The sequence below is a fragment of the Capsella rubella genome, unplaced genomic scaffold, assembly GCF_000375325.1.
Source record: "Capsella rubella cultivar Monte Gargano unplaced genomic scaffold, Caprub1_0 scaffold_3, whole genome shotgun sequence".
NCBI classification, from domain to species: domain Eukaryota; kingdom Viridiplantae; phylum Streptophyta; class Magnoliopsida; order Brassicales; family Brassicaceae; genus Capsella; species Capsella rubella.
In genome coordinates, this window is record NW_006238921.1 from 2,790,878 (window position 1) to 2,815,437 (window position 24,560).

The 24,560-nt window shown below is 39.0% G+C and overlaps 9 protein-coding genes across 18 annotated transcripts; 7 read left to right on the plus strand and 2 right to left on the minus strand.

Moving 5' to 3' along the window:
• The first annotated feature begins 98 nt into the window (after positions 1–98).
• On the plus strand, positions 99–2,044 carry LOC17892626 (mitochondrial inner membrane protease subunit 2). 4 transcript variants are annotated; one of them, XM_023785637.1, is made up of 6 exons: positions 99–380; positions 483–688; positions 777–849; positions 1,220–1,379; positions 1,504–1,613; positions 1,746–1,955. In XM_023785637.1, exons 2-5 carry the CDS (start codon positions 535–537, stop codon positions 1,579–1,581), a joined length of 465 nt encoding a protein of 154 aa, XP_023641405.1. In that variant the 5' UTR covers positions 99–380; positions 483–534; the 3' UTR covers positions 1,582–1,613; positions 1,746–1,955. The 4 variants fall into 4 exon arrangements, with proteins under 4 accessions (XP_023641405.1, XP_023641404.1, XP_023641406.1 ...); XM_023785638.1 differs by having other exon boundaries at positions 100–187; XM_023785639.1 differs by having other exon boundaries at positions 104–202.
• On the plus strand, positions 1,980–4,359 carry LOC17891847 (protein yippee-like At3g08990). 3 transcript variants are annotated; one of them, XM_023785640.1, is made up of 6 exons: positions 1,980–2,062; positions 2,844–2,958; positions 3,461–3,504; positions 3,591–3,699; positions 3,778–3,833; positions 3,946–4,359. In XM_023785640.1, the coding sequence occupies exons 2-6, from the start codon at positions 2,863–2,865 to the stop codon at positions 4,022–4,024; spliced, it is 384 nt and encodes a 127-aa protein (XP_023641408.1). In that variant the 5' UTR covers positions 1,980–2,062; positions 2,844–2,862; the 3' UTR covers positions 4,025–4,359. The 3 variants fall into 3 exon arrangements, with proteins under 3 accessions (XP_023641408.1, XP_023641410.1, XP_023641409.1); XM_023785642.1 differs by lacking the exon at positions 1,980–2,062 and adding an exon at positions 2,200–2,217; XM_023785641.1 differs by lacking the exon at positions 1,980–2,062 and adding an exon at positions 2,262–2,590.
• LOC17892970 (cell wall protein DAN4) lies at positions 4,060–7,585 on the plus strand. 3 transcript variants are annotated; one of them, XM_006298952.2, is made up of 6 exons: positions 4,060–4,146; positions 5,151–5,251; positions 5,339–5,495; positions 5,770–5,875; positions 5,987–6,943; positions 7,180–7,585. In XM_006298952.2, exons 2-6 carry the CDS (start codon positions 5,161–5,163, stop codon positions 7,438–7,440), a joined length of 1,572 nt encoding a protein of 523 aa, XP_006299014.1. In that variant the 5' UTR covers positions 4,060–4,146; positions 5,151–5,160; the 3' UTR covers positions 7,441–7,585. The 3 variants fall into 3 exon arrangements, with proteins under 3 accessions (XP_006299014.1, XP_023641402.1, XP_023641403.1); XM_023785634.1 differs by having other exon boundaries at positions 4,066–4,146; positions 4,574–5,251; XM_023785635.1 differs by lacking the exon at positions 7,180–7,585 and adding an exon at positions 7,035–7,159 and having other exon boundaries at positions 4,066–4,146; positions 4,574–5,251.
• A 1,300-nt stretch (positions 7,586–8,885) lies between these two features.
• LOC17893982 (putative serine/threonine-protein kinase) lies at positions 8,886–11,443 on the plus strand. Its single transcript, XM_006297802.2, has 6 exons — positions 8,886–9,353; positions 9,605–9,717; positions 9,809–10,019; positions 10,107–10,344; positions 10,426–10,576; positions 10,886–11,443. Exons 1-6 carry the CDS (start codon positions 9,281–9,283, stop codon positions 11,270–11,272), a joined length of 1,173 nt encoding a protein of 390 aa, XP_006297864.1. The 5' UTR covers positions 8,886–9,280; the 3' UTR covers positions 11,273–11,443.
• A 1,473-nt stretch (positions 11,444–12,916) lies between these two features.
• LOC17892158 (lactosylceramide 4-alpha-galactosyltransferase) lies at positions 12,917–14,359 on the plus strand. The gene has a single exon (XM_006297738.2). The coding sequence runs from the start codon at positions 13,029–13,031 to the stop codon at positions 14,256–14,258; it is 1,230 nt and encodes a 409-aa protein (XP_006297800.1). The 5' UTR covers positions 12,917–13,028; the 3' UTR covers positions 14,259–14,359.
• Positions 14,360–14,395: 36 nt separating this feature from the next.
• On the plus strand, positions 14,396–16,184 carry LOC17892129 (BTB/POZ domain-containing protein At3g09030). The gene has a single exon (XM_006297584.2). The coding sequence runs from the start codon at positions 14,565–14,567 to the stop codon at positions 15,939–15,941; it is 1,377 nt and encodes a 458-aa protein (XP_006297646.1). The 5' UTR covers positions 14,396–14,564; the 3' UTR covers positions 15,942–16,184.
• Positions 16,185–17,254: 1,070 nt separating this feature from the next.
• On the minus strand, positions 17,255–18,069 carry LOC17891188 (josephin-like protein). Its single transcript, XM_006298704.2, has one exon. It carries the CDS (start codon positions 17,797–17,799, stop codon positions 17,371–17,373), a length of 429 nt encoding a protein of 142 aa, XP_006298766.1. The 5' UTR covers positions 17,800–18,069; the 3' UTR covers positions 17,255–17,370.
• A 431-nt stretch (positions 18,070–18,500) lies between these two features.
• On the plus strand, positions 18,501–20,025 carry LOC17891143 (lectin). The gene has a single exon (XM_006296591.2). The coding sequence runs from the start codon at positions 18,784–18,786 to the stop codon at positions 19,798–19,800; it is 1,017 nt and encodes a 338-aa protein (XP_006296653.1). The 5' UTR covers positions 18,501–18,783; the 3' UTR covers positions 19,801–20,025.
• A 79-nt stretch (positions 20,026–20,104) lies between these two features.
• Positions 20,105–24,013, minus strand: LOC17891752 (pentatricopeptide repeat-containing protein At3g09040, mitochondrial). Of its 3 annotated transcripts, none has more exons than XM_023786434.1 (3): positions 20,569–24,013; positions 20,392–20,488; positions 20,105–20,322 (listed from the first exon to the last, which is right to left on the minus strand). In XM_023786434.1, exon 1 carries the CDS (start codon positions 23,873–23,875, stop codon positions 20,789–20,791), a length of 3,087 nt encoding a protein of 1,028 aa, XP_023642202.1. In that variant the 5' UTR covers positions 23,876–24,013; the 3' UTR covers positions 20,105–20,322; positions 20,392–20,488; positions 20,569–20,788. The 3 variants fall into 3 exon arrangements, with proteins under 3 accessions (XP_023642202.1, XP_023642203.1, XP_006299083.1); XM_023786435.1 differs by having other exon boundaries at positions 20,105–20,488; positions 20,569–23,360; positions 23,447–23,524; XM_006299021.2 differs by having other exon boundaries at positions 20,105–20,488.
• Positions 24,014–24,560: the final 547 nt, after the last annotated feature.

The window sequence follows — 24,560 nt, forward strand, 5'->3', positions numbered from 1 at the left end:
AACCGGAAGAAACCACTTAAAATCCGCGACCCAAACTTCTTGGTTGAACCGGACGATGTAAAGGTTCCAGTTAAACCCTGTAGACAAACCAAAGGGAGTGTTTTGAGAAAAAGAGAAACCCTGATTCTTCTTCACTGTGTCGTGAGCTCTGGCTCTGCTGTCCTTCTTTCGCAAAATTGATTTGCAGGTAGCTGTGATATAGGTCTCATTTCTTGCTCCTGGTCTCAAATTTAATCCTTTCAGTTCCATGAATCGAGTACTTTTAGCTCACTTAAGTTCAGCATAGTTTGAGATTAGATCGGTTCATGAATTGGCTGGCAATACTGACGTGTTTCAGTTTAATGTAATTGTATTGGGTTTGGTTTGGATTGAGGATTATTGTAAGTTGCAATTGATAGATTTTCATTTTGCATTAGAGAAAACGTCACTTAAAAGATCTAGCAACCCGGGAGCCTTGTGTTTTTTTTTTTTTTTTTTTGCAGAAGGTTCTATACCTGTTGCTGAGAATCACATATTAGGTTGGTCATCTTGGACATGGGAATCCAGAAACTTTTGTGGGAAGTAGCAAAGAAATCATTCACTGGAGGTATTATAGGGCTTACCATTTCAGATAGATGTTGTAGTGTTGTTCCGGTGAGAGGAGATTCCATGTCTCCGACAATGAATCCCCTGAAAAATTCCTATTTAGGTAAGCATCCTTACTGTTCCAATGTAGACTCTTGCATTTTTTTTTGGTCCATTCATGTCTCTTATTCGATGTTTAATTGTTGGTGCAGATGATTATGTACTCGTGGATAAATTTTGCCTTAAGGATTACAAGTTTGCTCGTGGTGATGTTGTTGTGTTCAGGTATGTTCCTTCTAATGCCAAGCCACTTTGGAGTCATCCTTTGACAAGCGCATTTTAGTAGTATTAGTTGATTACATGTTAGTCTCCTGTTAATGATGTCTTCTCCATAAATTGTGTGCATTTTCAGTCTCTGATTATGGCCCCAAGAAACTGTACTTTTGATATAATGTAGTCTAAATATTTGGCCATGAAAATAAATTCTTTGGATTCTCGTCTTGTCTTTTGCTTCAAAAGGTTCAGTTTCTCTGGCTCTTTCAGGTCTCAAATCTGTTTTGTTAAGTTCTTCGGACGTTGTGCTGTATCTGTTCTAAGTTAATATTTTAAATGCATCATTAAACTCCTGACAATTGGAACTGCATATCTCTGTCAGCTCTCCGACAAATTTTAGGGATAGATACATAAAGAGGATAGTAGGGATGCCTGGCGAATGGATAAGTAGTTCTCGGGATGTGATAAGAGTCCCAGAAGGTCACTGTTGGGTAGAAGGAGATAACAAAAGTACCAGCTTAGACTCAAGAACCTTTGGCCCTGTAAGTCCTCTGCTTGCAGACCCCCAACACACATTAATATAGATTTTGAATGTACATAGATGATGGATATGATACTCTTTAAGACTTGTCCCCTGTGACCGATCTGGATAAACTTGTTTGGCAGATTCCTTTGGGTTTAGTTCAAGGACGGGTCACTCGTGTGGTGTGGCCTCCTCAAAGAGTAAGCAAGATTGGTCGATAAAGATAATTGAGAAAAAGAAGGAGAATGAGAAGGTATGTTTCTTCCTCTTCCAAAAGAAAACTTCCTTCTTCTCTCTATTGAGGAACCTGCTTTATACCGAAGAATGGTTTATCAGAAAGATTGAAAGCTCGTATTATTTGCCCCTTTTGTTTTATACAATGTAGGACTCCTCGCTCACAAATTTTTCTAGTCAGAATCCAAAATCCGTCTACATTTGATCTTAAGAGTCTCTGTGGGGGAACTCTCAAATTCACATTTTTTCTTTTTAGTTACATTTGTATTCCATTTTCAAATCGATGATAAAATCAACACATTCTTGTATTGGGACAAAGTTTGTAGCTCTTACCTTGTGCCTGATTGTGGCACCGGTTTGCTCGCAGGTTCGAACACGATCAGTGAATTGTAAAGACATACATATACAGTAGATAACCGTGGGAATAAAATGGAACAATCCTGCAAATAAGATTACTGTTGCCACGTGGTAAGTGTGATTAAATTTCCTAGAAGAATAAGGCTAATGGGCCGTGGAAATATGCCCTGGCTCTGTTTGTCAGCAATTAATTCTATTTAGTAATATAAGTATAAATGCATGGAAAAATTCGAAACCTTCCCTTGCTCTGGCGTTTCTCCTTCGGGGTAAGATCAAACAATTTTGGGTGTTCCTCATTTCTTTCTGGGATTTTTCTTTTTTCTCTCCATTTTCTTATGTCGTACGAATTTTCTCGTCTTCTGTTGGAATTTTTTTTTCTTGGCTGGAAATATTCTGGGAGATCTTCTTTTTTATTTTCCGTTTCTCTCTCCTACTTTTTTTTTTTGTTGTTCTCCTTCTCCACTCGGCGTCTTGCGAACTACGCAAGTTTCTTCTTAGTTACCACTACTACTATCTCGTTACCTTTTTTTGACATTTGATCGAAAAGCTTTTTCTCGAGATTAACGCTCTCCTTTTTTTTTTCATTTTATACCAAAGTTGCAATGTTGTATTTCGTCAAACGCAAACTACAGTTTTCTGGTAATTTCTATTGATTTTTGGTTGTGGTAATGATGTTCTTCGCCAGTTCTGAGAAAATTTATGGGTTGTTCGTGGTTTGATTTCAGTGTTTTTTTTTTTTTTCTTCTGTTGAATCGACGGCCCTTTAAATTATAATAGCCTGTTGGATCAGAATCTTTAGTCGCTGTTTTATTTTGCTTCCTATCCGACCGACCTAATTGATTGTTGTCAAGATCTGTGACGGAATTTGAGATCTGTTGGTGCCTTTTTTCAGGTAGGTGGATTTGTTCGAAATGGGAAGATTATTTGTGATCGACCTCGAAGGACTGGTTTATAGCTGCAAGCATTGTCAAACACATTTCGCAGTTACTAATGATCTTATCTCAAAGGTTATTTTCTTGTTATCTTTCTTCCATTTAATTTAGTACCTTCCTCTTTTCCACAATTGATGATGTCCCTACAGTTTTTACTTTCTTTGTTTGCTCTAGCTTGCTTGTTAATTTCCTGGTCTAATACACTCTGGTGTTTGTATATACATATTTTCAGAGGTTCTGTTTTGTTCTAAATCTGATTGAACACGCACAACTCACTGTTTCAAACTGATCATAAACGACATGGGAAATGGAAATTTTACCTTTCAGTTGCTAATGATCATCTTGTATTGACCCTTGAGACCAACTGATTGAAAACACACAATCTACATTTCCATGCTGATCAAACAACTTGGGAAGTTGACCCTTTAATTCTTGTTTTTTTTGTAGTTTCCCAATGAACTGATCAAACACACCATGATTTTGAGTCCACACTTGTTTTTCCACTGTGCTATAAATGTTCTTCAATTGATCAAACAGCTACATGATTTGTGTGTGTGTGTGCTTGTTTTGTTTCCAGTCATTTCACTGCAAGCACGGAAGGGCTTATCTTTTCGACAATGTGTAAGTACTACATAGAAAGGATTTGATCATACAAGTAATTGTGATAAGGTTTCTTTGTTTATTAGCAACCCTTTTTGAATTCTTAGTGTCAATGTGACGGTTGGAGAGAAGGAGCATCGCGCCATGATGACTGGTTGGCACACTGTTGCTGACATCTTCTGTGTTAGCTGTGGCTCTCTTGTCGGCTGGAAATATGTACAAGACTCAAAACTCATACTTGTAAACAAGTTTCGTTGTAATTCCTTTGTTGCTAACTACCATTTTCTCCCTCAGGAAATTGCATACGAGAAGTCTCAGAAGTACAAGGAAGGAAAATTCATCATAGAAAGGTTCTTATCTTTCAATATTTTAACTTCTTAGTTTCTTATCAGTTACCTAAACTAAATGCAAAGAAAAACCATCACAAGATTAATGTGGGTTTGGTGTAATCAATGTGGCCAGGTTTAAGGTGCTTGGACCTGATGGGGGAGGATACGACGTGGACCAGGACGAGCCTATGATTGGAAGCGACGAAGAATAAGAAAATGGATTCTCTTATATTTTGCTGCCCCATGGGGAATACTTGGCAAGTGGTCAATCCCTTCTTATAGACTATCGGTGACCGGCAAACTCGCTGGGAAAAAGAATCTGACATTTTTTCGGGTAAGCGTACAAAAGAAACCAAATCTTCATATATGAAAACCAATATAGTTTTTATAAAAAAAAAAAATAAAAAAAAAAAAACCTGGTGTTATAATGCATATCAAGTTTCTAATCGTTTTTTGAAAAATTGTTTTGTGCGATTAGAATCCAACCATTCATTGATATGTCTAACGACACATACATTAGTGAATGAAATAATTTCTCCAAATTAAACACGCCAAGTCTACCATATGCATATCTCACCCTAACAAAGATAGGGAGCTTTGTTAGCAATTTTTCCTAATTTCTAGTGAAATCCTAAATAATTACCAGAAGTTACTTTCTCTGCAATGCTTTTTACAGTTTTACTGTTATACAGTTAATTAACTTTTCAAATTTAGCGGGACAAGTTATATAACAATTTTTGTTTTAACCACATAAATTTCAGCAACCATAACCTTTACGAGGAGAAATAAAAGAACGCAAGTGGCTTTTTCGTAATTAAATACCATGTTCATGGGTAAAAACTGTACACGTGTCCCGTGAGCTCTTCTTAGATCCTCTGCGTTTTGAACCCGATGCTTCGTGTTCTGTTCAAACTTTCAAAACCACCATATTCAATTATTTAAGAGGAAAAAAACAAGAGATGTATTGTATGGTACGACCAAGAGTTGTCTGGTTTGAAGTCGGAATTTTAAAAAGTTGGAACAAATTAAAATTAAAAAAATCTCGTTAAGAAGAACATCTTCCCCACTCTCTCCCTTGTTGTTCTTCCTCTTCTTCTTCAACTCAAGGACTTCTCTTTTGAATCAATGTTTAAAAAAAAAACCGCTTGGGTCCTTGTCCTTTGTTCTCTAGTGCCTTCTATTATCCTCATTGGTGGAGCTCTCTCAAGGTCCCCGTAGTGTGATCTGTTCCAGATCTGATTGATCCGATTCTTTCTTCATTTTCTTTTTCTATTTGGAGATTTTTTTTTTGGTTGTTGTGCAAGTTCGGACACGAGACCAAGAAAGCTTCAATCTCAGGTTTCCAAATATGTTGACCCACGACAGAGACGAAGAACTCTCTCTGTTTCTTGAGATGCGTCGTCGTGAGAAAGAACACAGAGCTGATTCTTGTTTAACAGGTCCGTCTATGTATATATAAACATGTATACATACTTATTTGTGTGTGCTTTGGCAATGGTGTTTGAATTTTGTTCTGTCTCTTGTAGGATCTGATAATGCTAGTATCAATGGAACGTTGAAGGCTGCTGCGGCTGCGGCGCTCTCTGGTGTCTCGGAAATGGCTTCGTCTCAACGTTATCCTCTCCGGAGAACCGCCGCAGAGAACTTCCTCTATTCGGAGAATGAGAAGTCCGATTACGATTGGTAATGTTTCCATTTGTGTTCCCTTATAAAACATTGATATTTTTTTTTCATTGTTTCTTTGTGCATTCTAAAATTAGAAAAATAAAATCGCAATTTGGGAGTATATATATATACTTATGGTGATTGAATTTGCCCAATTTATATTGAAGTTAACACAAAAGCTAAGGTTCTGTTACATAAAGGGGCAATTATTTTGAACAACTAGTGCTAGAGTGTAATCAAATGTCTCCTGCTTACATGGATCATTGGTCTGATGTTCCTGTCTCTTGTTCAGGCTTCTAACTCCGCCAGGCACGCCACAGTTCGAGAAAGAGCCACATAGAAGCGTAATGAATCAGCTTGATGCTCCCACTTCTCGCCCCACTGTTCTTAAATCTCGGGTACGAACTAACTTGTTAGACAGAACTGACGTATCCTTAATAGGTCTCTGGTCCAAGTTTACGTTTGTCTTTTTTGAGTATAAGCATTGAAACTCTTGTTGGGCTCCATAGTTAGGGAACTGCCGTGAAGAGATCGTCTCAGTGAACAAGAATAAGTCCCAAACGAGCTCTTCCTCGGTAGCTGGACTCAGAAGACCATCCTCCTCAGGTAGCTCAAGGTCAGCGAGTAGACCTTCCACACCAACGAGAAGGTCTACAACTCCAACCACCTCTACAACAAGGCCAGTGACCACCAGAGCTTCAACCTCTAGATCCTCAACACCCACCTCACGTGCCACCTTAACTGCTGCACGTGCTACTAACTCAACGGCAGCTCCACGAACCACTAGCACGTCTACCAGTTCAGCGAGATCAGCTACTCCAACCCGATCTAATACTCGACCATCTTCTGCACCTTCTAAAAAACCAGTATCAAGGCCAGCCACGCCAACCCGTAGGCCTTCAACCCCCACTGGTCCATCCATAGTTTCCAGTAAGGCTACGTCCCGAGGGACTTCTCCTTCTCCTGCTGTGAAGTCTTCCAGGCCATGGAAACCGCCGGAGATGCCTGGTTTCTCTTTAGAAGCCCCACCCAATCTGAGGACGACTTTATCAGACAGGCCGGTCTCAGCTTCAAGAGGCAGACCTGGAGTAGCCTCAGCACCAGGTTCAAGATCTGGTTCTATAGAACGCGGAGGTGGTCCCACCAGTGGCAGCGTCGGACATGCAAGAAGGCAATCATGCTCACCGTCCAGAGGTCGGGCTCCTATTGGCAACACCAATGGAAGTGTCACGGGCGTTCGTGGACGAGCAAAGGCAAACAATGTCGGAAGTAGCTGCGATAGCTTGAGCCCAGTGGCTATGGGTAATAAAATGGTTGAGAGAGTGGTGAACATGAGGAAACTAGGTCCTCCGCGGCTAACTGATAGCGGCGGTCGAGGAACCGGGAAATCTAGCTCTGCTTTTAACAGCCTTGGATATGGGAGAAACCTCTCCAAGAGCTCAATCGATATGGCCTTAAGACATATGGTATGATCGCGTCTTACAATATTTGGTCGAATATTTTGGTTTCTAGAGTAGCACTGCGATTTTGTTTGCTTTGACATCCGCCTAATCTCAGGAGTGAATACAAGCCTCAGTAAAGAGTTTCTCACAAGCTTGCTATGGATAAAACATTGGCCCAAGCTAAATGACCTGACCCACAAAAGTGCTTGCTAATGTTCTTTCCGATACTAATAAAGTAACTGTTGGTATTTCGTGTGTAGGATATAAGACGAGGCATGACGGGAAATCTCCGGCCACTTGTGACGAAAGTTCCGGCATCATCAATGTACAGTGTGAGAAGTCGGCCGGCTAGTGTCTCAAGCTCTCCGGTAGCCACAAGCAGCACCGTGAGCTCATCAGAACCGAGTGTTGACAACATCAACATTCTATGCTTAGACGGGAACGAAGCCGAAAACGATGATCTTCTCAGCGAGAGAAGCTATGCTTCCCCGCGAAACCAGTTCCCCAAATTCACATCTTGACCCATATGACATTATATATCCTGTGTTCTTGTTTTTGTTTCAACACTTGGAAACTATGTGTTTCTAAGTGATCCGTTAAAATCTGTGAACTTAGGCATCAAATGTCTTTTTCCTTCATAAATGTTTTCAGAAAGAAACTGCCAAAGGATGTGTCTGAATTTAAACCTGAAGCTTTTAAAACCATGTTCACGATTAAAGCTATAGAACCAAGCGAGAATCCAGTAACAAAACAGAGCATAGGAGAAATGGGACACACGATGAGTGTTTCAAATAACCTGTCCTTTTTCAAAGCTATTTATCCAAAAGGTGTATTTAAACATAGTAATGCAAGCAGGATGCATTTGAAGCATGTATCAAAATGGTTCATTCAAACATTTGACCGATTCAAAGATTCTTTGTAAATGGTTGTGAGTATTCTTAAGGAAACATCTCCATCGCTTGTCTCGCTAGGTTAATGTTAAGAGTCACTTTACATGATGACCAAGTCACTGTGAGGATTTGGATATGGTGAATCAATTGTCTTCACGTTGAGATAAAACAAAGATTACGTGACCAGTAGAAGTAGTTATGCATGCCACAACTTCACCGATATCGATGAATTTATTATTTTTTGAAAAAAGCGATAACGCTGACACTGATTCTAGTAAGATAGTATGAAATGTGGTCAACAAGGTGGACCTTTTCAATTTTGCATTAGTGGTGCACATAAAAGAAATATGGCGAGCGATGATGTCATTTGCTGCCAATTGTAAAGTCAATTTCACACCGAAATCAAAAATAAAAAAAAATATAACAAAAATGTTTAATACGTAATGTGAATATCAAAAAAAAATATAATTTTTTGGATCTGGAAATATATCTCTTTGGATGATTTAATATCAACGTAACGATGACGTCAAGTAAATAGTAATTTGATGACGTTTTTGTCATTGTTTTTAAATTTTAATTTTCCCAAAACATAAATATACTCATAAAATGCATGGGGGTCGTGTCTGAACGGCGAGTTCTTTCTTCTTTGGTCAAATTAATGTAACGTGTGATATAATCTGGTAAAACAAAACTTTTTATTAATACAGTATTCGCTCTTAAAATTCATAATTAGGTATGAACGAACATGAACATTTTCTTATTTAAACGGTACAAGGCCACAAATACTGGTTTGGCTTTGCTCTATACAGTTAAAATTATAATCTTGCTTTAATTAAGGAGGGAACAAATAGAGAGGGGAAAAAAATTCTTATAGAAGAAACCCAAATCAATGAAAAAAAAAAAAAAATGTCGTCGTCATCGCGTGAAAAATAACATTTTATTTATAATAAGAAAAATAGTCTCGTCGTCGTCACTTTGAAGCATCAGCACTCAGCAGCCAACAAATTAAATACACCAACAACATTAGATATTACACCCTTTTTATTTTCTTTTTAGCGTATTTACTGTTCATTGGAGGAGTTTCTGGGTTTGGTTTATAGTATTACTTTTGTCTCTTCAACAAATTTATTGACATCCTCACGAGAACAAAAAAAAAAGTCTGAAATTTTTATCACTCCACACAAAAACCAAACTCCCTATTTCTCTTTTATTCACTCGAGTGATTGAATTCCAACCCTATCAAATTTTCAACTAATCTTCTTCTTCTCTACAATCTCATAATTTTTACCTTCCAGATTCGAGTTTCTGAGGAGACAGGTCAAACTTGAGGTTCTTTTTAGGAAAAATTCATCCTTTTCATCCATTTCTCAGTTTTTTTTTTTTTTTATAATTGGTTGGGTTTTGATTTGAGTTTCTGGTTTGAAATTTTCCTCTGTTTTTGGAGGATCTTTTTTTTTGTTTTCTGTTTGTGATGCGTTATAATTGTTTCGGACTTCTTGATATGTGCAAAAGAAGTGACCGTCTTGGACAGACAGAAGCTGAAGGTATACACTATATACTGTACAACAATTCATATGTTCACTTTTATTTTAGGGTTTAAAATTTCTCTAATGTCAGTTTTGGGTTTGGCTTCCTTGTACAAGTTATTTTACCTGTGATCATTACTGTGATAAGCTCTTGTTAATACACTTCCTCTTTGATTTATGTTTGGTTAGAACAATGGAATTTGAATTTGATGATCTCTCTCACAAAGCTTCTCTGTTTTTCTTCTTTTCTTTTTTTTTTGAATAACCAGAGATTTGCACCGACAATGTGAGGGTGTTTTCATATAATTCGTTAAGATCAGCCACAGGTGACTTTCATCCAACCAACAGAATCGGAGGTGGTGGCTTTGGAGTTGTCTTCAAGGTGATACAAATTGATGACTTCTCTACACAATTATCTTAAGAAAATGTTTGATATATTGGTGGTATGATGAACACGGTTCTGAATCTTGTAGGGAGTTTTGAGAGATGGCACACAAGTAGCTGTGAAATCATTGTCAGCAGAATCTAAACAAGGGACACGCGAGTTCTTGACCGAGATTAACTTGATATCCAACATTCATCATCCTAACCTTGTCAACCTCCTTGGCTGCTGCATTGAAGGGAACCATCGGATTCTTGTCTATGAGTATCTTGAGAACAACAGTCTTGCTAGTACTTTGCTTGGTAATACCACTATCACATTCTTGTCTACCAAGTCCCATTCTGTCCTGTTTTTTTTTTTCTGATTTTGTTCGAGTGTGAATTTCTTAGGTTCAAGGAGTAAATATGTACATCTTGATTGGTCTAAACGAGCTTCAATTTGCGTTGGGACGGCCTCAGGTTTAGCTTTCCTTCACGAGGAAGTCGAACCTCAGGTTGTTCACCGTGACATCAAGGCGAGCAATATCTTACTAGACCGAGACTTTTCTCCCAAGATTGGAGATTTCGGGTTGGCTAAGCTCTTTCCAGACAATGTCACTCATGTCAGTACCCGAGTCGCTGGAACAGTGTAAGAATCGTTCTATAAACAATATCGAGTTTTATCTTTCCCTCAACCAATAAATTTCATCTGATGAAACCGGGATTACAGAGGATACTTGGCCCCAGAATATGCACTTCTTGGTCAACTGACGAAAAAAGCGGACGTTTACAGCTTCGGGATACTTGTGCTGGAGGTCATAAGTGGTAATAGTAGCAGCAGAGCCGCCTTTGGAGAGGAGTACATGGTTCTGATTGAATGGGTAAATCTAAATGCTCTCATACCTAAACACACAAAATATTTAGCTCTATGTTTCTTTTTTGACAAAGGCTCTATGTTTTGTGTTAGTGTTTCTTACAAGTGAATACATTTTCAAAACGTAAATACAAACAACACCTAATGCAAACGTTTTCTTTTATTTCCATTTAGCTTTGAGCGCTTACGACTAACAAAAGGTTTTTCAGTTTTGGAAAATTTAGTTGTGGTTTTCATTTGAGCATCCAATTACATAACATGTAGATGTGAAAACAAATCACAATTAACAGAGCCATTTTTCTGTGTGTTTTGGCAGGTGTGGAAGCTGAGAGAAGAAGGGAGGCTACTAGAGTGTGTGGATCCGAATCTAACCAAGTTCCCAGGAGACGAAGTGACCCGGTTCATCAAAGTCGCTCTTTTCTGCACTCAAGCCGTGGCGCAGAAGAGACCAAACATGAAGCAGGTGGTGGACATGCTTTGCAGGAAAGAGCTTAACCTCAACGAGGCCGCCTTAACGGAGCCTGGTGTCTACAGAGGTGTCAACAAGGGACGCAACCACCGTGGCATCGGTCTTATAGGCGGCAGTTCACAGGAAAGCTTGTCAATGCAAGGTTACAAAGGAAAAAGCTCAGCCAATCCTCAAGGGTCGACGTCGACATCTAATATTTCCTTTCAGAGCATCACAGAGATGGCCCCTAGATGACTTTTGTTTTTCTGTTAATAGAGGACAATTATATTCTTGAGGATATTGATTAGTCTCTGATATATTAACATATTTATACGTATATGTATAGACTATAGTAAATCAAGTGTCATGAGAGAAAATGTTAATAACTCAGTATAATAATAATGATGATATCATCGCTTAGATTTTTATTGCTTTGATTGCAATAAATTTTAACTTCGAATGTTGGATGATCACACAGAAACACAGAAAAGGAAGAACACACACACACTATTCAATAGCTAATCACGATTCAGGATCACCAAAGAAGCTCATCTGGTCAATGGCAGTGTAGTTGTATGACATTTTTTTATGTGACGAGAGGCCAGCAGTTTTAAATTATGATTGGCAACATTCTCTAACTGAATGATTGATACTTGTAACGTACTAGCCATCGGCAATAATATGAGATTAGTATAATATTGGGAAAAGATTTGTATGCACCTAACTATGTTATCAATCGTCGAAGAAGTCAAGATGCTTCCATAACTTGACAAGTTGTGCGGAGGAAAAAGAAAATAATTATATATATATATATATATATGTAAGTGGACTTAACCAACATTTCATTTTCTCGTGTCTTAATATCCAATTCAATTACTATGTAGTGAACAAGAAATAATTAAGGAACCCAACAAAATAAAAACTGGATATAACAAATTGATCAACTAGGAAAGTGCCTCACACATCTAGATGTTCCTTTGAAACCTTTTAAGGTGCCTTCTTAGTTATAGCAACGAAAAAGTTAATTCAACGTAACTATTGTTTTATTCATCAGTCAACTATGAAGAACATAAGGCGTTTATCATTCAATCGAAAGTATTTTTAAAAATAATTTTATTTTAAAATTCCACAGACGGCCTAATAATAATTACCAACAATTATCAAAGCTAAGATTAAGACCATTTCAAAAGAAAGATTAATATTTGCTTATCTTTGTCCTAACAAGAACAAAAAATGATAAACAAATATGAAGAGAAGATTCTAAAGATCATCAACATGTAATAATAAAAAGATTCAAAATAATGGATAAATTCAGCTGTCCTCACTTAATTGATATATCAAAACCAACCAAAATATTTCAATCCAAAAAACGAACCAAACATTAAGTATGGAAATAAATAGGGTTTCATCTTTTTATTTTTTTCCTTTCTTAAAACTAAAACCAAATCCAAGTTAATAGGCGAATTCATCTAAATATCTATTTTGATCACAAACTAAATCCAAGCTGGATCCGAAAAGAAACGTGAATAGAAACCAAAACTAACCAATCTTCTCTTCGTTTGTATATAACTTTGAAATTTGATACAAGGACAAAGCTAAGCAATTATAAATCTTTCTTTTGATATGGTCTTAATCTTATAGCTATATATATGAACAGTCCTAATGGATATAGTCAAAGAGTGAGAAAAAAAGAAAAGTCGTCAAGAGATTGAGCCCTTTAGAAAAAATATAAATGTGGATAAATCATGATCGTTTATTTTAAGCGTGTATGGTCCCATTCTATTCTAATTACATATATTGAAACCTACGTCCAAGTCAGCCTTCTTTGGCTGCTTAATTAAGAACCTTTCAAACCACGACAGCTTCTTTAATCCCAAGCAAGACAAGACGAAACTCACAACATTATTATAAGGAGAGGAAAAAAAAAAACACAGATTAATCGACTTCACTTCTGATTTCTTCTCCTACCTTGTTCTTTTCTTCCTTTCCCAAAAATAAAAATTTTTTAAAAATGGATCACGAAGTCACTAAGAAAATCACGGCCATGTTTGATAACCGGCGGTTAAACCGCTCCGGATCATCACTGTTCACAGCGTTTGCTTCCACAGTAATAGCTCTGGTCATTTTCACGATCGTTCTCGTCTCTAATCTATCGGTGAGGGATTACTCGGCCAAGTTGGTGACGATAGAGATCAAGACAGTTGTTCCTTACTTACCTCTAAGCTTAGAGAAGGAGCTAAGTGAAGACACCAACAGTAACTATTCTACCAAGCAACAAATCACAGTCAAAGAGGTTAACAATCTTCATGTTATTGATGTTTTTGGAGGCAAAGGCCTGTCTGAGAAGTTTCAACAGAGAGCAACAGAGTTTTTGAGAGATGATTGTGAGGTCAACTTCATGATGACATGGATCTCACCTGCGGAGTCGTTCGGTAAGAGAGAGGTTTTGTCCGTGGAAAGCGTCTTTAAATCTCATCCTCGAGGTTGTTTGATCATTTTATCATCAACAATGGATTCTCCTCAAGGGTTCAGAATCTTGAAACCGTTTCTTGATCGTGGTTACAGAGTTATGGCGGTCACCCCGGATTTGCCTTTTCTTCTCAAAGGCACAGCCGGAGAATCGTGGCTTGAAGAGATTCAAACCGGTAAAAGAGATCCTGGAAAGGTTCCTCTACCTCAGAATCTGTCAAATCTCATGAGACTGGCGTATCTGTTCAAATTCGGAGGTGTTTATTTGGACACAGACATGATTGTTCTCAAGAGCTTTAAAACTCTTAGGAACGTGATCGGTGCACAGACCCTCGAACCGGTTTCGAGAAACTGGACGAGACTGAACAATGCGGTTCTGGTCTTCGACAAGAACCACCCTTTCTTGCTCAAAACCATTGAAGAATTCGCGTTGACTTTCAATGGAAACGTTTGGGGACATAACGGACCGTATCTTGTTTCTCGAGTGGCTCGAGCCGTGGAAGGAACCACTGGTTATAACTTCTCCATCATGACACCTCCTGCGTTTTATCCAGTGAACTGGATTGAGATTGAGAAACTATTCAAAGTTGCAAGAACAGAGAAAGATTCGAAGAGAGTCCAAGTCAAGGTTCTTGAGATGCAGAAGAGAAGCTACGGGTTGCATCTGTGGAATAAGTTTAGCAGCAAATTCGAAATTGAACAAGGCAGTGCCATGGATAAATTGGTTTCAGATCACTGTCTAATCTGTGACAGTGTTGTCTCTGTATCGTAAAGACTTTATTTTATTTTTTTTCATTTCTGTAAGTTAACTTACATTGTAGAATAGCTTGTAAAATTGTAATTAACAATGAAACCCTCGGACTTTTTGTCTTTTTTCAACTAAACCCAGCCCTTGATTTTTTTTTTTTTTTTTTTTTTTTTGTCATTTGTATTTGGGCTTGTAAATATCCAATCGAGATTAGCCCAGGCCCATATAAGTTAACACATCATCAGTTACAACTACGTTTCTTCTTCCCAGCCACAGCCCAATTGGCAAAAAACGGTTCAAGCTGAAATCTAAATTTCGAACCGGACTGTGATGGTTTCCGATGGCAGCGAGCGAGTGAAGCTCAACGTCGGCGGTGAGGTCTTCGAAACCAACGCAACGACCATTCAATCAACTTGTCCCGACTCTCTCCTCGCGGCTCTCTCGACTCCAACCTCCCATGGATCGATTCCGGTTTTCATCGATCGTGACCCTGAGATTTTCGCCGTCATCCTTAATCTCATCCGTACTGGTCGACTCCCAGCTAATTCCTCTGGCGTTTTCTCCAAGCAAGAGCTACTCGACGAGGCTCAGTATTACGGTGTCGAATCACTTCTCAGATCGGCGATGTTACCGCCGGCGCTACTAGGTTTCGATGCGTCTCTAGTATCCACAATCACACCGGCTGCTGACGGAGTTCCGTCTGCTATAACCGCCACTGCTGGAGATGCCTCTTTGTGGATCGCTCACGGTGGTCAGATCTCAGTCTACGATTGGAGTCTTTCCCACGCTGGAACCGTTCGTACGCATCTCAATGATATCACCTCAATTTGCCGTGTGTGGAGCGAAGCGGCTGCAATTGGATCTGTATCCGCGTCGGGACTTCATTTCTACGACCTTTCCGGAGGTCGCTACGTCGGATCTACGCACTGGACTGATCCGGAGGATCCGAGGATCTATAAGGCACGCGTTGCCGCGGTTGCTGATTCGGACGGTGGTGTATTCGCATCCTTTGAGTGCATGCACAGAGAGAACAGCGTTCTCCGGATCGACAAATCCACTCTCCAAGTCGGCGACGTGATCGGCCAGCAATCTGGAAGCTCGGCTAAAACCACAGTACCAGAGAAACTACGGTGGCTGCCAACGAACGGTCTTTTGATAGGATCCGCCGTTCAACGTGGAGCGTTTGGATGCTCCGGCTATATCAGGATATGGGACCCGAGGACGAGGAACATAGTCTGGGAAACAAGCGAGCCAGGTTCGGGGCGGAGCAGCAGGTTCGGGGACGCCTTAGCTGACATGGACGTTGACGTGGAAGACTCGATCATCTTCAAGGTATGTTCTAAGTCGGGAGACCTCGGAATGGTAGACATCCGTAAATTAGGTGAAGATCCATGGGTATATATGTCAGATGAGAATCCAGGTGCGTGGAAGCTAGGCGACGGAGGCGGTTACAGCGCTGTACATTGTTATAGAAAGCAAGTATGGGCCGCTAGGGGTGGTGCGTTAGAGGTATGGTCAAGTGTGAATGAGAAGACAAGTGGTGATCCAATTCGCAGAAGAAACTTTGTAGACAAAGAAGAAGATTCCAAGAGAGGAATGATTTCGAAAATTGAAGCTGGAGGTGATCGGCTCTTTGTTTCTCGGGAATTTATGGAAGGTGTTGAGGTCTGGGAAACTTCTAGTTTCTCAGGGTTGATATCCCTCTGAGTAATGGTTCCCTGAAGAACGGTGATCACACCCTGTTTTTCCCTGCGAAAGTTTCACGGGAAAGTATCAGATTTTCAAACTGTCCAGTGTTCACTCATGAAGAACATCATCTAAATTCAAACGTTATTAGGTGTAGAAACCCACTAGCAGAGACCTCCCCTATTGTAAATGGATTCATAGCTTTTTGTCTTGTAAATTTGTGGTTCTAATGGGTATATATAGTTACAGTCACGAGTTTGCAAATGGATCCATTTTAGAGACAAAAGATATAAAAATACAGTAAGTGTTGACCAGTTACAAGAAACTACATGCTTGGATTTAGTTGTGTAGGAAATAATGTTCAAGAACAATGTAATTTGAGGTAAGATGGCAAAGTGAAAGATTCTTACCATCCGCCTTCATCTACATTGCATCTCTTGACTTATCCATGTATTACTCTTTTCTTTTTAAGTAGTTTATATTCTGTCAGCTTAATGATTATCTATTTTTTTTTAGTTTTCAAAGCAAGTTTCCATTTGCATAGAAATTCAACTACTCTCTTTGTCTTTCTTTCTCGACCTACTCAACCTACCTAATACTCTTCTTTCGTTTCTTTTTTTCTTTTGATGAAATGTTTACCTTTTTGAACAAGACAAAGAATCTTTCTTTAATGTCTTGCTTTTCTTGCCAATGTGATAAAATCTTTTGTTGCAGCTTCTGCTAGTGGCATTCCACCACACAAGGTCTTGCACATTTTTAAATGTAAGTTTTTTCATTGGATTCTTTAGATACCATTGATACGTTATGGTTTTGTTAGGTCAGGTTTCGGACCTACAATTCCCGAAACGCTTTTAAGTTTCTTATGATGAAATTAAATTGTGAGTTTCTTTGTTTTTATTTTTATTTTTTGGTTCTGAATCCATCCTTCTTTTAAGAAATATATTGGAATTTTCCGTTTGTTTGTTTTTGAACAAGAAATATATTAGAATGATGATGATGATGGAATGGGGGGTCAAAAAAAGAAGAAAGAGCCAAGTGGGGATTTCCCATGAGCTTTCTTGTCTACGGTCCATCGATGACGACCCCTCCTTTTGAATTTTTAGACCTGGCTTCTCTCTTTTTTGGTCGGTACAAATTTAGGAAATGTACAAATTATATAAAATATCAAACGTCACTAGTTTCACACAATGGCTGTTAGTATTAAATTGAAGTTAATTTAGCGTAATTTTATTTTATTTAAACCTTGATCTATGGTTTTGTAATAAATGTTGAAAAGAAGATCATGAATAATTTTCTTGTCAAGGACCGTAAAAAAAGAATTATGAATCGGACACAAGAACACACTATACAATGCTCAATTATCAATTCTATAATTCACTACAATAACAACAACAAAAAGGAACAAATAGAGTAGCTATTTGACCCGACTCAAATCCAAATTCGGGTCAAATCAAGAAGACCACGTTGAGACGGAGTTTGATCTCGAAAGAGAAAAAGAAGAGTTCAAGAACTCGATGCAATCTTCAATAGCTTCTGCTCTGTGAGACTCTGTCTCGTTTACAGACTTTGACCTCTTCATATAAATAGACGAAGAGGAAGAAGAAGTCGCAGGCAATAAAAACGACGACGATTTCTTATCGGTAGTATTCCTCCTGAAGGAAATAAAACGCAGCGTTTTGGCGACTCTAGCTCCGATACGTTGGATCAGTTTCCTCGCGGCCGGCGAGCTCCTTAGACCGAAACTGAGAATCCCGACGAGAACCACCCTTCTCCGCCTGTGATGTGACGAGCTTAAACCCTCGTGTTTTGGGAATATGGGTTCGACTGTGGCTTCTGGGTTCGGATTAAAGCTTACTCTTTTGCATGCTCTTCGTGACATATTTTATTTTGGTCTGAAACTACCACGGTGAAGAAGAGAGAGAGAGAGAGAGATGTGTCGGAGACCCAAAAAAAAAACACTAAAAGAGAAGAAAATGGGATATTTTGAAGACTATTTATAGGGGTGGTGTTGTGTTTAATTATGACTTACAAAAAACACATTAATAATTGGTGTGAAAATGTAATATTAGAGGCTTCTTCAGTTTAACAACCTTACTAAAAGTTGAAACTTGTAACTCAATTTTCTACTTTATACTAGTTGTAATAAGGTTATATAGATAGACTATTATTTATCTTATATCTTATACAATATTTCCTTATCTGTAAGAGCTTGCTACTAGACATGTGTGTATAATACACATCTGACAGCTCACAAAATTAGTTGTAACTTATTATACATTCTTGTTGGCTTTTTGAAAATTATTTATAATCAAGTAAAATAGACATAGGTTAGTTCCTTGTTAGTTTGATCATTTGGCTTCGGAAGATTAGATATTTCCGACTTTGTTTTCCGTTAAAGTTTAGGCTAAGTTTCAGGTTAATACGGTGTTGTACTTTGTATCATCTTCATATATGTCATTCAGAGAGCGTATTAATGTGTCTATCAAAGCGTATATACATCAAAACGCATATAAACCTTCCTTAGTCAGCAACCCACTAAGTATAGTATAGTCTAAGACAGAGAGAGAGAGGGAAAGTGAGAGAGCGAATCAACATATCTGCTTTCTCCAGAAGATGATATTTACTTTTGGGTCAAATTAGCTGTAACGTCTTCACTCTCCACATAAAACAAGAACACACCACTTAAATAATTACTATTTCTATTTCTTCTTGAGCGATAGTGGAATTCATTCTCGAATCCTAGAAAATTCCATTTACAAGGAGAAGAGAGAGAGAGAGATAGTGACATACGAGCTTGTCTCTCTGTATCCATTTTTAATCAGAGAGTTCAAGTTTCTCATTTAGTTCTATTCCCTCAGAAGCTATGGGGCTGTTCATAACCTTATCTCTTTTGTTCCTTTCATGCTTTGAGATACATGGAACCATGGCTGCAGATGAGAGTTCCACGTTTTCGTTCGATGGGTTTGTCAAGTCTCCGACTTTTGACAAGAGTGTTGCACTGTTCGGGGATTCGAAGCTGGTCACTGACACTTCTTTGATTCAGCTGACTGACTCAGTGAGTGGACGCGTGGGACGAGTCGTTTACAGGAAACCCGTCAGCCTTTTCCAAGGTAAAGAGAGGAACTCGCTTTCTTTCTCGACTCACTTCTCGTTTTCTTCCATGTCCGATGAGATTGGTGATGATGATATCTTGTCTTTTGTAATGGTTCCAAGTAGTTTGGATCTTAGTCTGTTCGGTAAAAAAGATAACAATTTCTCTGCTTTAGAGTTTCTATTACAAAATGCAAAGAACGAGACAGTTGTTGCTGTTGAGTTTGATATCTCCAAGATAGGAAACTGTGCAAGAATCTTAATTGGTGGACCTGAATCTGCCGAAATCAGAAACCTTTCCTTTGTTGGTGACTTGATGATGAACAATGGAGGGACTTTGAGCTGTATGATTGATTACGAGGCAAATTCTAAGAGAATGATGGTTCGGTTCAGAAAATCTGGTTCCATAAAGCTCTTTGATCCATTCTTCTCTTTCTCGCTAGACTTGGCCAAGTTATGGGAAGATGGTCAAGTCACTGTGGGTTTAAGCTCTGCCAATGGAAACTCTTCCAAGGCACATTTTCTCCATTCATGGAGCTTTGAAACAAGGCATCCTCCTCCAATGTGGATGCATTCAGAGCCACTTGAACCGAATGAAGTTTCCACGGAGGAGAAAGAGGGTCGAGGGAGAAGTGAGTGTATATGGAAAGTGCTTGGTGCTTTGGTTTTGGGTGCAGCTTGTGGATCCTTAGGGGTAATGTTGGCTTTGTATCTCTGGACTATATGCCGTGTTAGGCGGTCAATGGCCGTGGTTCCAGAGGAAAGTCCTATTGAACAAGGCAAGAAGTAGTGACTAGTTTGGTTTTGAAAAGATGTCTTGTGTTTTGGTGTAAATGTAGGATCTATAAACTGTAGTATCCTTCTTCTATGACTTTTCCCATGCAAAATCTGAACTATGACAGATGTAAGCTTATTAACATGCTGCAATATTAGCTTAGTTAGTTGATGTTGTTCTTGATCCATTTGGATTTTGGATGATGATGAGTTGTCATATATCATCTTCTCTGTTTCTGGATTGGAATGAAGAATTAGGACCAACTTTGTCTTCTTCTCACTTTGATGTTAAATGTTTTATTGCAACAGAGGAATGTGAATCGAGTACAAAAAAAAATTCTCGTGAACACAGATCAAATGTCTAGAAAACAGCAGAGCATTCACATGTGTCATCAGTTGTCAGTTGCTTCTATGTCGCTTATATGTCTCCGCTAGAAAAAAGAGAATGATGTAGAGTGAATCTAACCTCAAGATGGGACACAAACAAGAGGAAAGCAGATACTAGATTTCTAAGAACACACCATGTCTGTCCACGATCCTGCCATAAAAAACAACACTGTAGCGATGCAGATACAGCGTATGTTCAAACATGCAAAGATTAAATCACCTTTTGAGCTCGCGATGTATGTGTACTGTGATTCACCATTGGGATCTCACCATGGACCCTTCTCCTCCTTCACTTGGATTGTCATCTCAAGCCTTACCTGCGGGAAAGAAAAATGATAAATTCTTAGTTATGTTTCCTGTAAAACCTTGAGCTTAGGCAGCACACAAACCCAGTTACCTGATAGCACACGAGGAACACAGAGAATAAACCCTTTTTTTTTCTTGGCTCGATGGAAACTTGGTCCACATCAGCAAAATGCAAAATAAACATGGTCGTCTGTGTATGCAATTTGAGTTCCTACATATGTATCTGATTTTGTGAACTGATGTGGAGATCTTCAGCTCTGCATGAATTCAACTACAGTCGAGAAGCTCCCGACCATTATTGTTTCCTGTTGTTACACACAATCAAGAGAAGCTCGTTCCACCATATCAGGATTGACAATGACATCATCTTTCACCAAATCATAAAAATCTTCAAGGAACATCTCGATTTTTCCTATATCAGAATGAGATTTATCTCCTGCAGCAAAAATATGTGTTTTCTGTCCCACATCAATCCAGCTACATCCAGGTACCTTCTTGACTCCTCTGTCTCGCATGGCTTTCCTCAGAGTATTGGCCTCTTCCCAACGTCCCTGTGAGGCATATATATTCGAAAGAAGAACATAAGCAGACGAGTTTTCTGGTTCCAATGCAATGAGCTTCTCAGCAGCAATTTCTCCTCTAATGTCATCTCCATGAATCCTACATGCACCAAGAAGAGATGACCATAGTCTTGCATCTGGTTTCAGGTTTTGTGCTTCTATGAAGTCATCAGCTTCTTGAAGATATCCCCATCTCCCAAGAAGATCAACCATACAAGCTACGTGATCTACACGTGCTTCAATACCATATTGACCAATCATCATCTCAAAAATCTTCTGTCCATCTTTTACTTTCCCTGCATGACTACAAGCTGTAAGAACACCTAGGAAAGTGATTTCATCTGGCATGATATGAGATTGTCTCATGGAATCAAAGACTTTCAGGGCATCTTCAGCGTAACCATTTTTCGCATATCCATTGATCAAGGAGTTCCATGAGACGACGTTGCTTCTACGCCTCATTTCATAGAAAACTTGTGACGAACTTTTCATGTCTCCGCATTTAGCGTACATGTCTATTAGGGTATTAGAGGTTAACTCGTCCAAGTCGTGGGCCAAGTGAACGATAAGAGAATGGATAGCTCTACCTTCTCTTAAAAGAGAAAGGACAGAACACACTCGAAGAACAGTGACAAATGTCGCCTGGTCAGGTAGAGCACCATCACGGCGCATTTCTTTGTAGAACTTCAAAGCCTCCTCATAGAATCCATTCTGACTATGGCCTGACATCATTCCCGTCCAAAGAACAATACTCTTAGGGCTTGATAACTCCGAGAATAAAGCACAAGCCTCTGCCATTCTACGTGAATTCATGTACAAGCCCAAAAGTGAAATCCCTAGATATTCACCGTCAGATGAAAACCCGCTCTTTATTATCTGACCATGGAATTGCGTTCCTAGAGTTAAACTTTCTGGTCTATGACAAGCTTCAACAATGGTAGCAAAAGTGATTTCAGATGGGTTAACCCCTCTGGTCAGCATTTGTTGAAAGAGAAGTACAGATTCTTCTAAGTTGTTTTGAGAATAACCTGCAATTAGAGCATTCATTGACACAACGCTCCACTCAGGCATAGAAGAGAAAACTTTACGTGCATCTTCAATGATTCCACACTTGGAATACATGTCAATGAGCGAGCTACCAGTATGAAGATCTCTGTCTAAGCCACATTTGACAGAGAGGCAGTGAACCTGTTTTCCTTGGTTAAGACCATGAACATTTGTACATGCCTTAAGTGTGCTAGCCAAACATGCTCCATCAGACACTATACCACACAAATTCATCCTCTTGAACAAGTCAAAGACTTCACTTTCGTTTTCATCTTGGACATAACTTCCAATTATTGTGTTCCAGGATACATTATCACGATCACACATGTGCTCAAAAAAATGCCTTGCATCTTCAAGCGCTCCGCATTTTGCATACATATCCACTAATGCGTTTCCTACGAATAAGTTGTTAGATAACTTCTTCTTGATTATGATTGAGTGAAACTGGCTTCCCATTACTAGATCATGCGATGCAGCACAGGTGCTTAAAAGGCTTGTAAAGGTAAAATCATCAATGCTATAACCAGAAGATTTCATATCCATAAACAATTCCATAACCTTGTGGGCTTCGCCGTTATGTGCATAACCCCTTATCATGGCGTTCCATAAGACGTCATTTCTTTCCTCCAAAGCTTCAAATACTTTTGCAGCAGCCTCCATTTCCTCACATTTGGAGTACATGCTAACCAAAGAACTGCCAACATATATATTAGAGGCAAGGCCTTGTTTAATAGCCTCTGCATGAACTACCAAACCTAAATCAAGATTTGCTACAATTCCAATGGCACTCAAAACGCTTCCTAAGGTAGAACGGGTGGATTTAACACCAGATTTCCGCATATTGAGGAAGTATTCAATAGCCAGAGTCTCACGTCCTCTTTTCCCGTGCCCTGAAATCATTACATTCCACGCGACCACATCTGGGCTGGGCATCTCCCCAAACAATAGACGTGCATCTTTGAGCTTCCCCAAACTGATGTACGTATTTATAACAGTCACACAAGCTAAATGGTCAGGCGGATGGCCTTCATCCCGCATCCTTTCAAAGACTATGACGGCTTCCTCTGGCAAACCAGCCTTCACATAGCCAGAGAACAAACATGTCCAGCAAACAGGATTAGGATCCAGTATCCGATCAAAAACTCGTCGAGCATCACCAATACGGTCACACTTTGCATACATGTCAACTAGAGCCCCTCCACAATATGAGTTGCGTTCAAGCCCCATCTTCATCATACTGCAATGAATTAGTCTGCCGAACTCGACATTAGGCTCTCTGGCACAGGTTGATAAAACAATCGAAAAAGTGAATTTATTTGGAAGAATAAGATTCTCAAACAATGAGACAAAACTGCGCAAGACCTGTCTTGGTTGCCCGATGCTGGAATACATGGATAGCATAGAGTTACACGCCGTTACATCCTTTTCAAGGTAGTCGAAGAGCTTCTCAGCATAAGAAACGTGTGCACACTTGGCATATAAATCCACGATGGCGTTGCCTAAACTGCCTTGAGAACCGAATCCAAGAATCAAGCTTTTGGAATGGACGGCTTTCCCAGTTCTCAAGGCCAGTGCAAGTCTTTGAGGCATTTCGTCGAACACTTTGCGACTCTTGAATAATTTGCATTGCTCCAGGCAAATTTCGAGGAGACGTTGATGTATGTGATCATGGCTGGGAAAAACATGTCCAGAGATTCGAGGACCCAAATCCCTGGAGTAACTCAAACGACGTACTAAGGAGAGAAAACCGAAAATGGGCGAGGACGGCGTCAAGAGAAGTCGAAAATACATTGTTCAGACTTGAGACTGCAGCCCAACAGAAAACTAACCTCCCTCGTCGAACTAGAACATATGTCTCCACTCCACTCCACTTAACCATGTGACACCCCAAAAAGCATCCAAACGAAAAGAGACGTCGAGTAAAGAATATTCAAAAAGCTTCCTGCTGCGCAATCTCCTAAATCTTTTGAGATTAATTAACAAACACACATAATTAATTAACAAACACGTTTTGTATTTTAACTTTTCAATTTCTGTCTGATTGGCCAAGAACACGTGCGCATGATAAACAAAAACATACATTTAATTTTTTATATAAATGTGAGTTTTTTTTATTGTATACAAGTATGTATTAAGCTATTTCTAACAAACTATAATATTGACGAATGCGTTCCCTTGTCACATTTCTCCCGTAACCATCGCCGCATCTTGTGTTAATTTCATTTGTATGTCGAATTGCTGAACTCTTTATTTGATCAAATCAAGAAGAAGACAAATGACATAATGATTCCATTATATATGTTCAAACAAGTCGGTTTCAGTGAGGCGATTTCATCAAGTTGACATATATATATATGTTATCTTCGAAATAGTAATACATATTTGTTGTTGGTTGATTAGTTTGTTTATTGTATCTCAATTTCATTTTCGAGAATATGATGATTTGATGTAGCGCGGGTTTTTACTTTTTTATTAT

What these genes read in the sequence shown, in the direction of transcription:
- LOC17893982 (XM_006297802.2), top strand. Translation starts at nt 9,281, where the DNA reads ATGCGTTATAATTGTTTCGGACTTCTTGATATGTGCAAAAGAAGTGAC. An exon ending in TGGACAGACAGAAGCTGAAG is followed by an intron (nt 9,354 to 9,604) that starts GTATACACTATA and finishes TTGAATAACCAG; the next exon opens with AGATTTGCACCGACAATGTG. An exon ending in ACATGGTTCTGATTGAATGG is followed by an intron (nt 10,577 to 10,885) that starts GTAAATCTAAAT and finishes GTGTTTTGGCAG; the next exon opens with GTGTGGAAGCTGAGAGAAGA.
- LOC17891188 (XM_006298704.2), bottom strand. Translation starts at nt 17,799, where the DNA reads ATGTCACGAAGAGCATGCAAAAGAGTAAGCTTTAATCCGAACCCAGAA.
- LOC17892158 (XM_006297738.2), top strand. Translation starts at nt 13,029, where the DNA reads ATGGATCACGAAGTCACTAAGAAAATCACGGCCATGTTTGATAACCGG.
- LOC17892970 (XM_006298952.2), top strand. Translation starts at nt 5,161, where the DNA reads ATGTTGACCCACGACAGAGACGAAGAACTCTCTCTGTTTCTTGAGATG. An exon ending in AGCTGATTCTTGTTTAACAG is followed by an intron (nt 5,252 to 5,338) that starts GTCCGTCTATGT and finishes TGTCTCTTGTAG; the next exon opens with GATCTGATAATGCTAGTATC. An exon ending in CCACTGTTCTTAAATCTCGG is followed by an intron (nt 5,876 to 5,986) that starts GTACGAACTAAC and finishes TGGGCTCCATAG; the next exon opens with TTAGGGAACTGCCGTGAAGA.
- LOC17891847 (XM_023785640.1), top strand. Translation starts at nt 2,863, where the DNA reads ATGGGAAGATTATTTGTGATCGACCTCGAAGGACTGGTTTATAGCTGC. An exon ending in GCTTATCTTTTCGACAATGT is followed by an intron (nt 3,505 to 3,590) that starts GTAAGTACTACA and finishes TTGAATTCTTAG; the next exon opens with TGTCAATGTGACGGTTGGAG. An exon ending in GGAAAATTCATCATAGAAAG is followed by an intron (nt 3,834 to 3,945) that starts GTTCTTATCTTT and finishes CAATGTGGCCAG; the next exon opens with GTTTAAGGTGCTTGGACCTG.
- LOC17892626 (XM_023785636.1), top strand. Translation starts at nt 535, where the DNA reads ATGGGAATCCAGAAACTTTTGTGGGAAGTAGCAAAGAAATCATTCACT. An exon ending in GGTGATGTTGTTGTGTTCAG is followed by an intron (nt 850 to 1,219) that starts GTATGTTCCTTC and finishes TATCTCTGTCAG; the next exon opens with CTCTCCGACAAATTTTAGGG. An exon ending in ACTCAAGAACCTTTGGCCCT is followed by an intron (nt 1,380 to 1,503) that starts GTAAGTCCTCTG and finishes CTTGTTTGGCAG; the next exon opens with ATTCCTTTGGGTTTAGTTCA.
- LOC17891752 (XM_023786434.1), bottom strand. Translation starts at nt 23,875, where the DNA reads ATGTATTTTCGACTTCTCTTGACGCCGTCCTCGCCCATTTTCGGTTTT.
- LOC17891143 (XM_006296591.2), top strand. Translation starts at nt 18,784, where the DNA reads ATGGGGCTGTTCATAACCTTATCTCTTTTGTTCCTTTCATGCTTTGAG.
- LOC17892129 (XM_006297584.2), top strand. Translation starts at nt 14,565, where the DNA reads ATGGTTTCCGATGGCAGCGAGCGAGTGAAGCTCAACGTCGGCGGTGAG.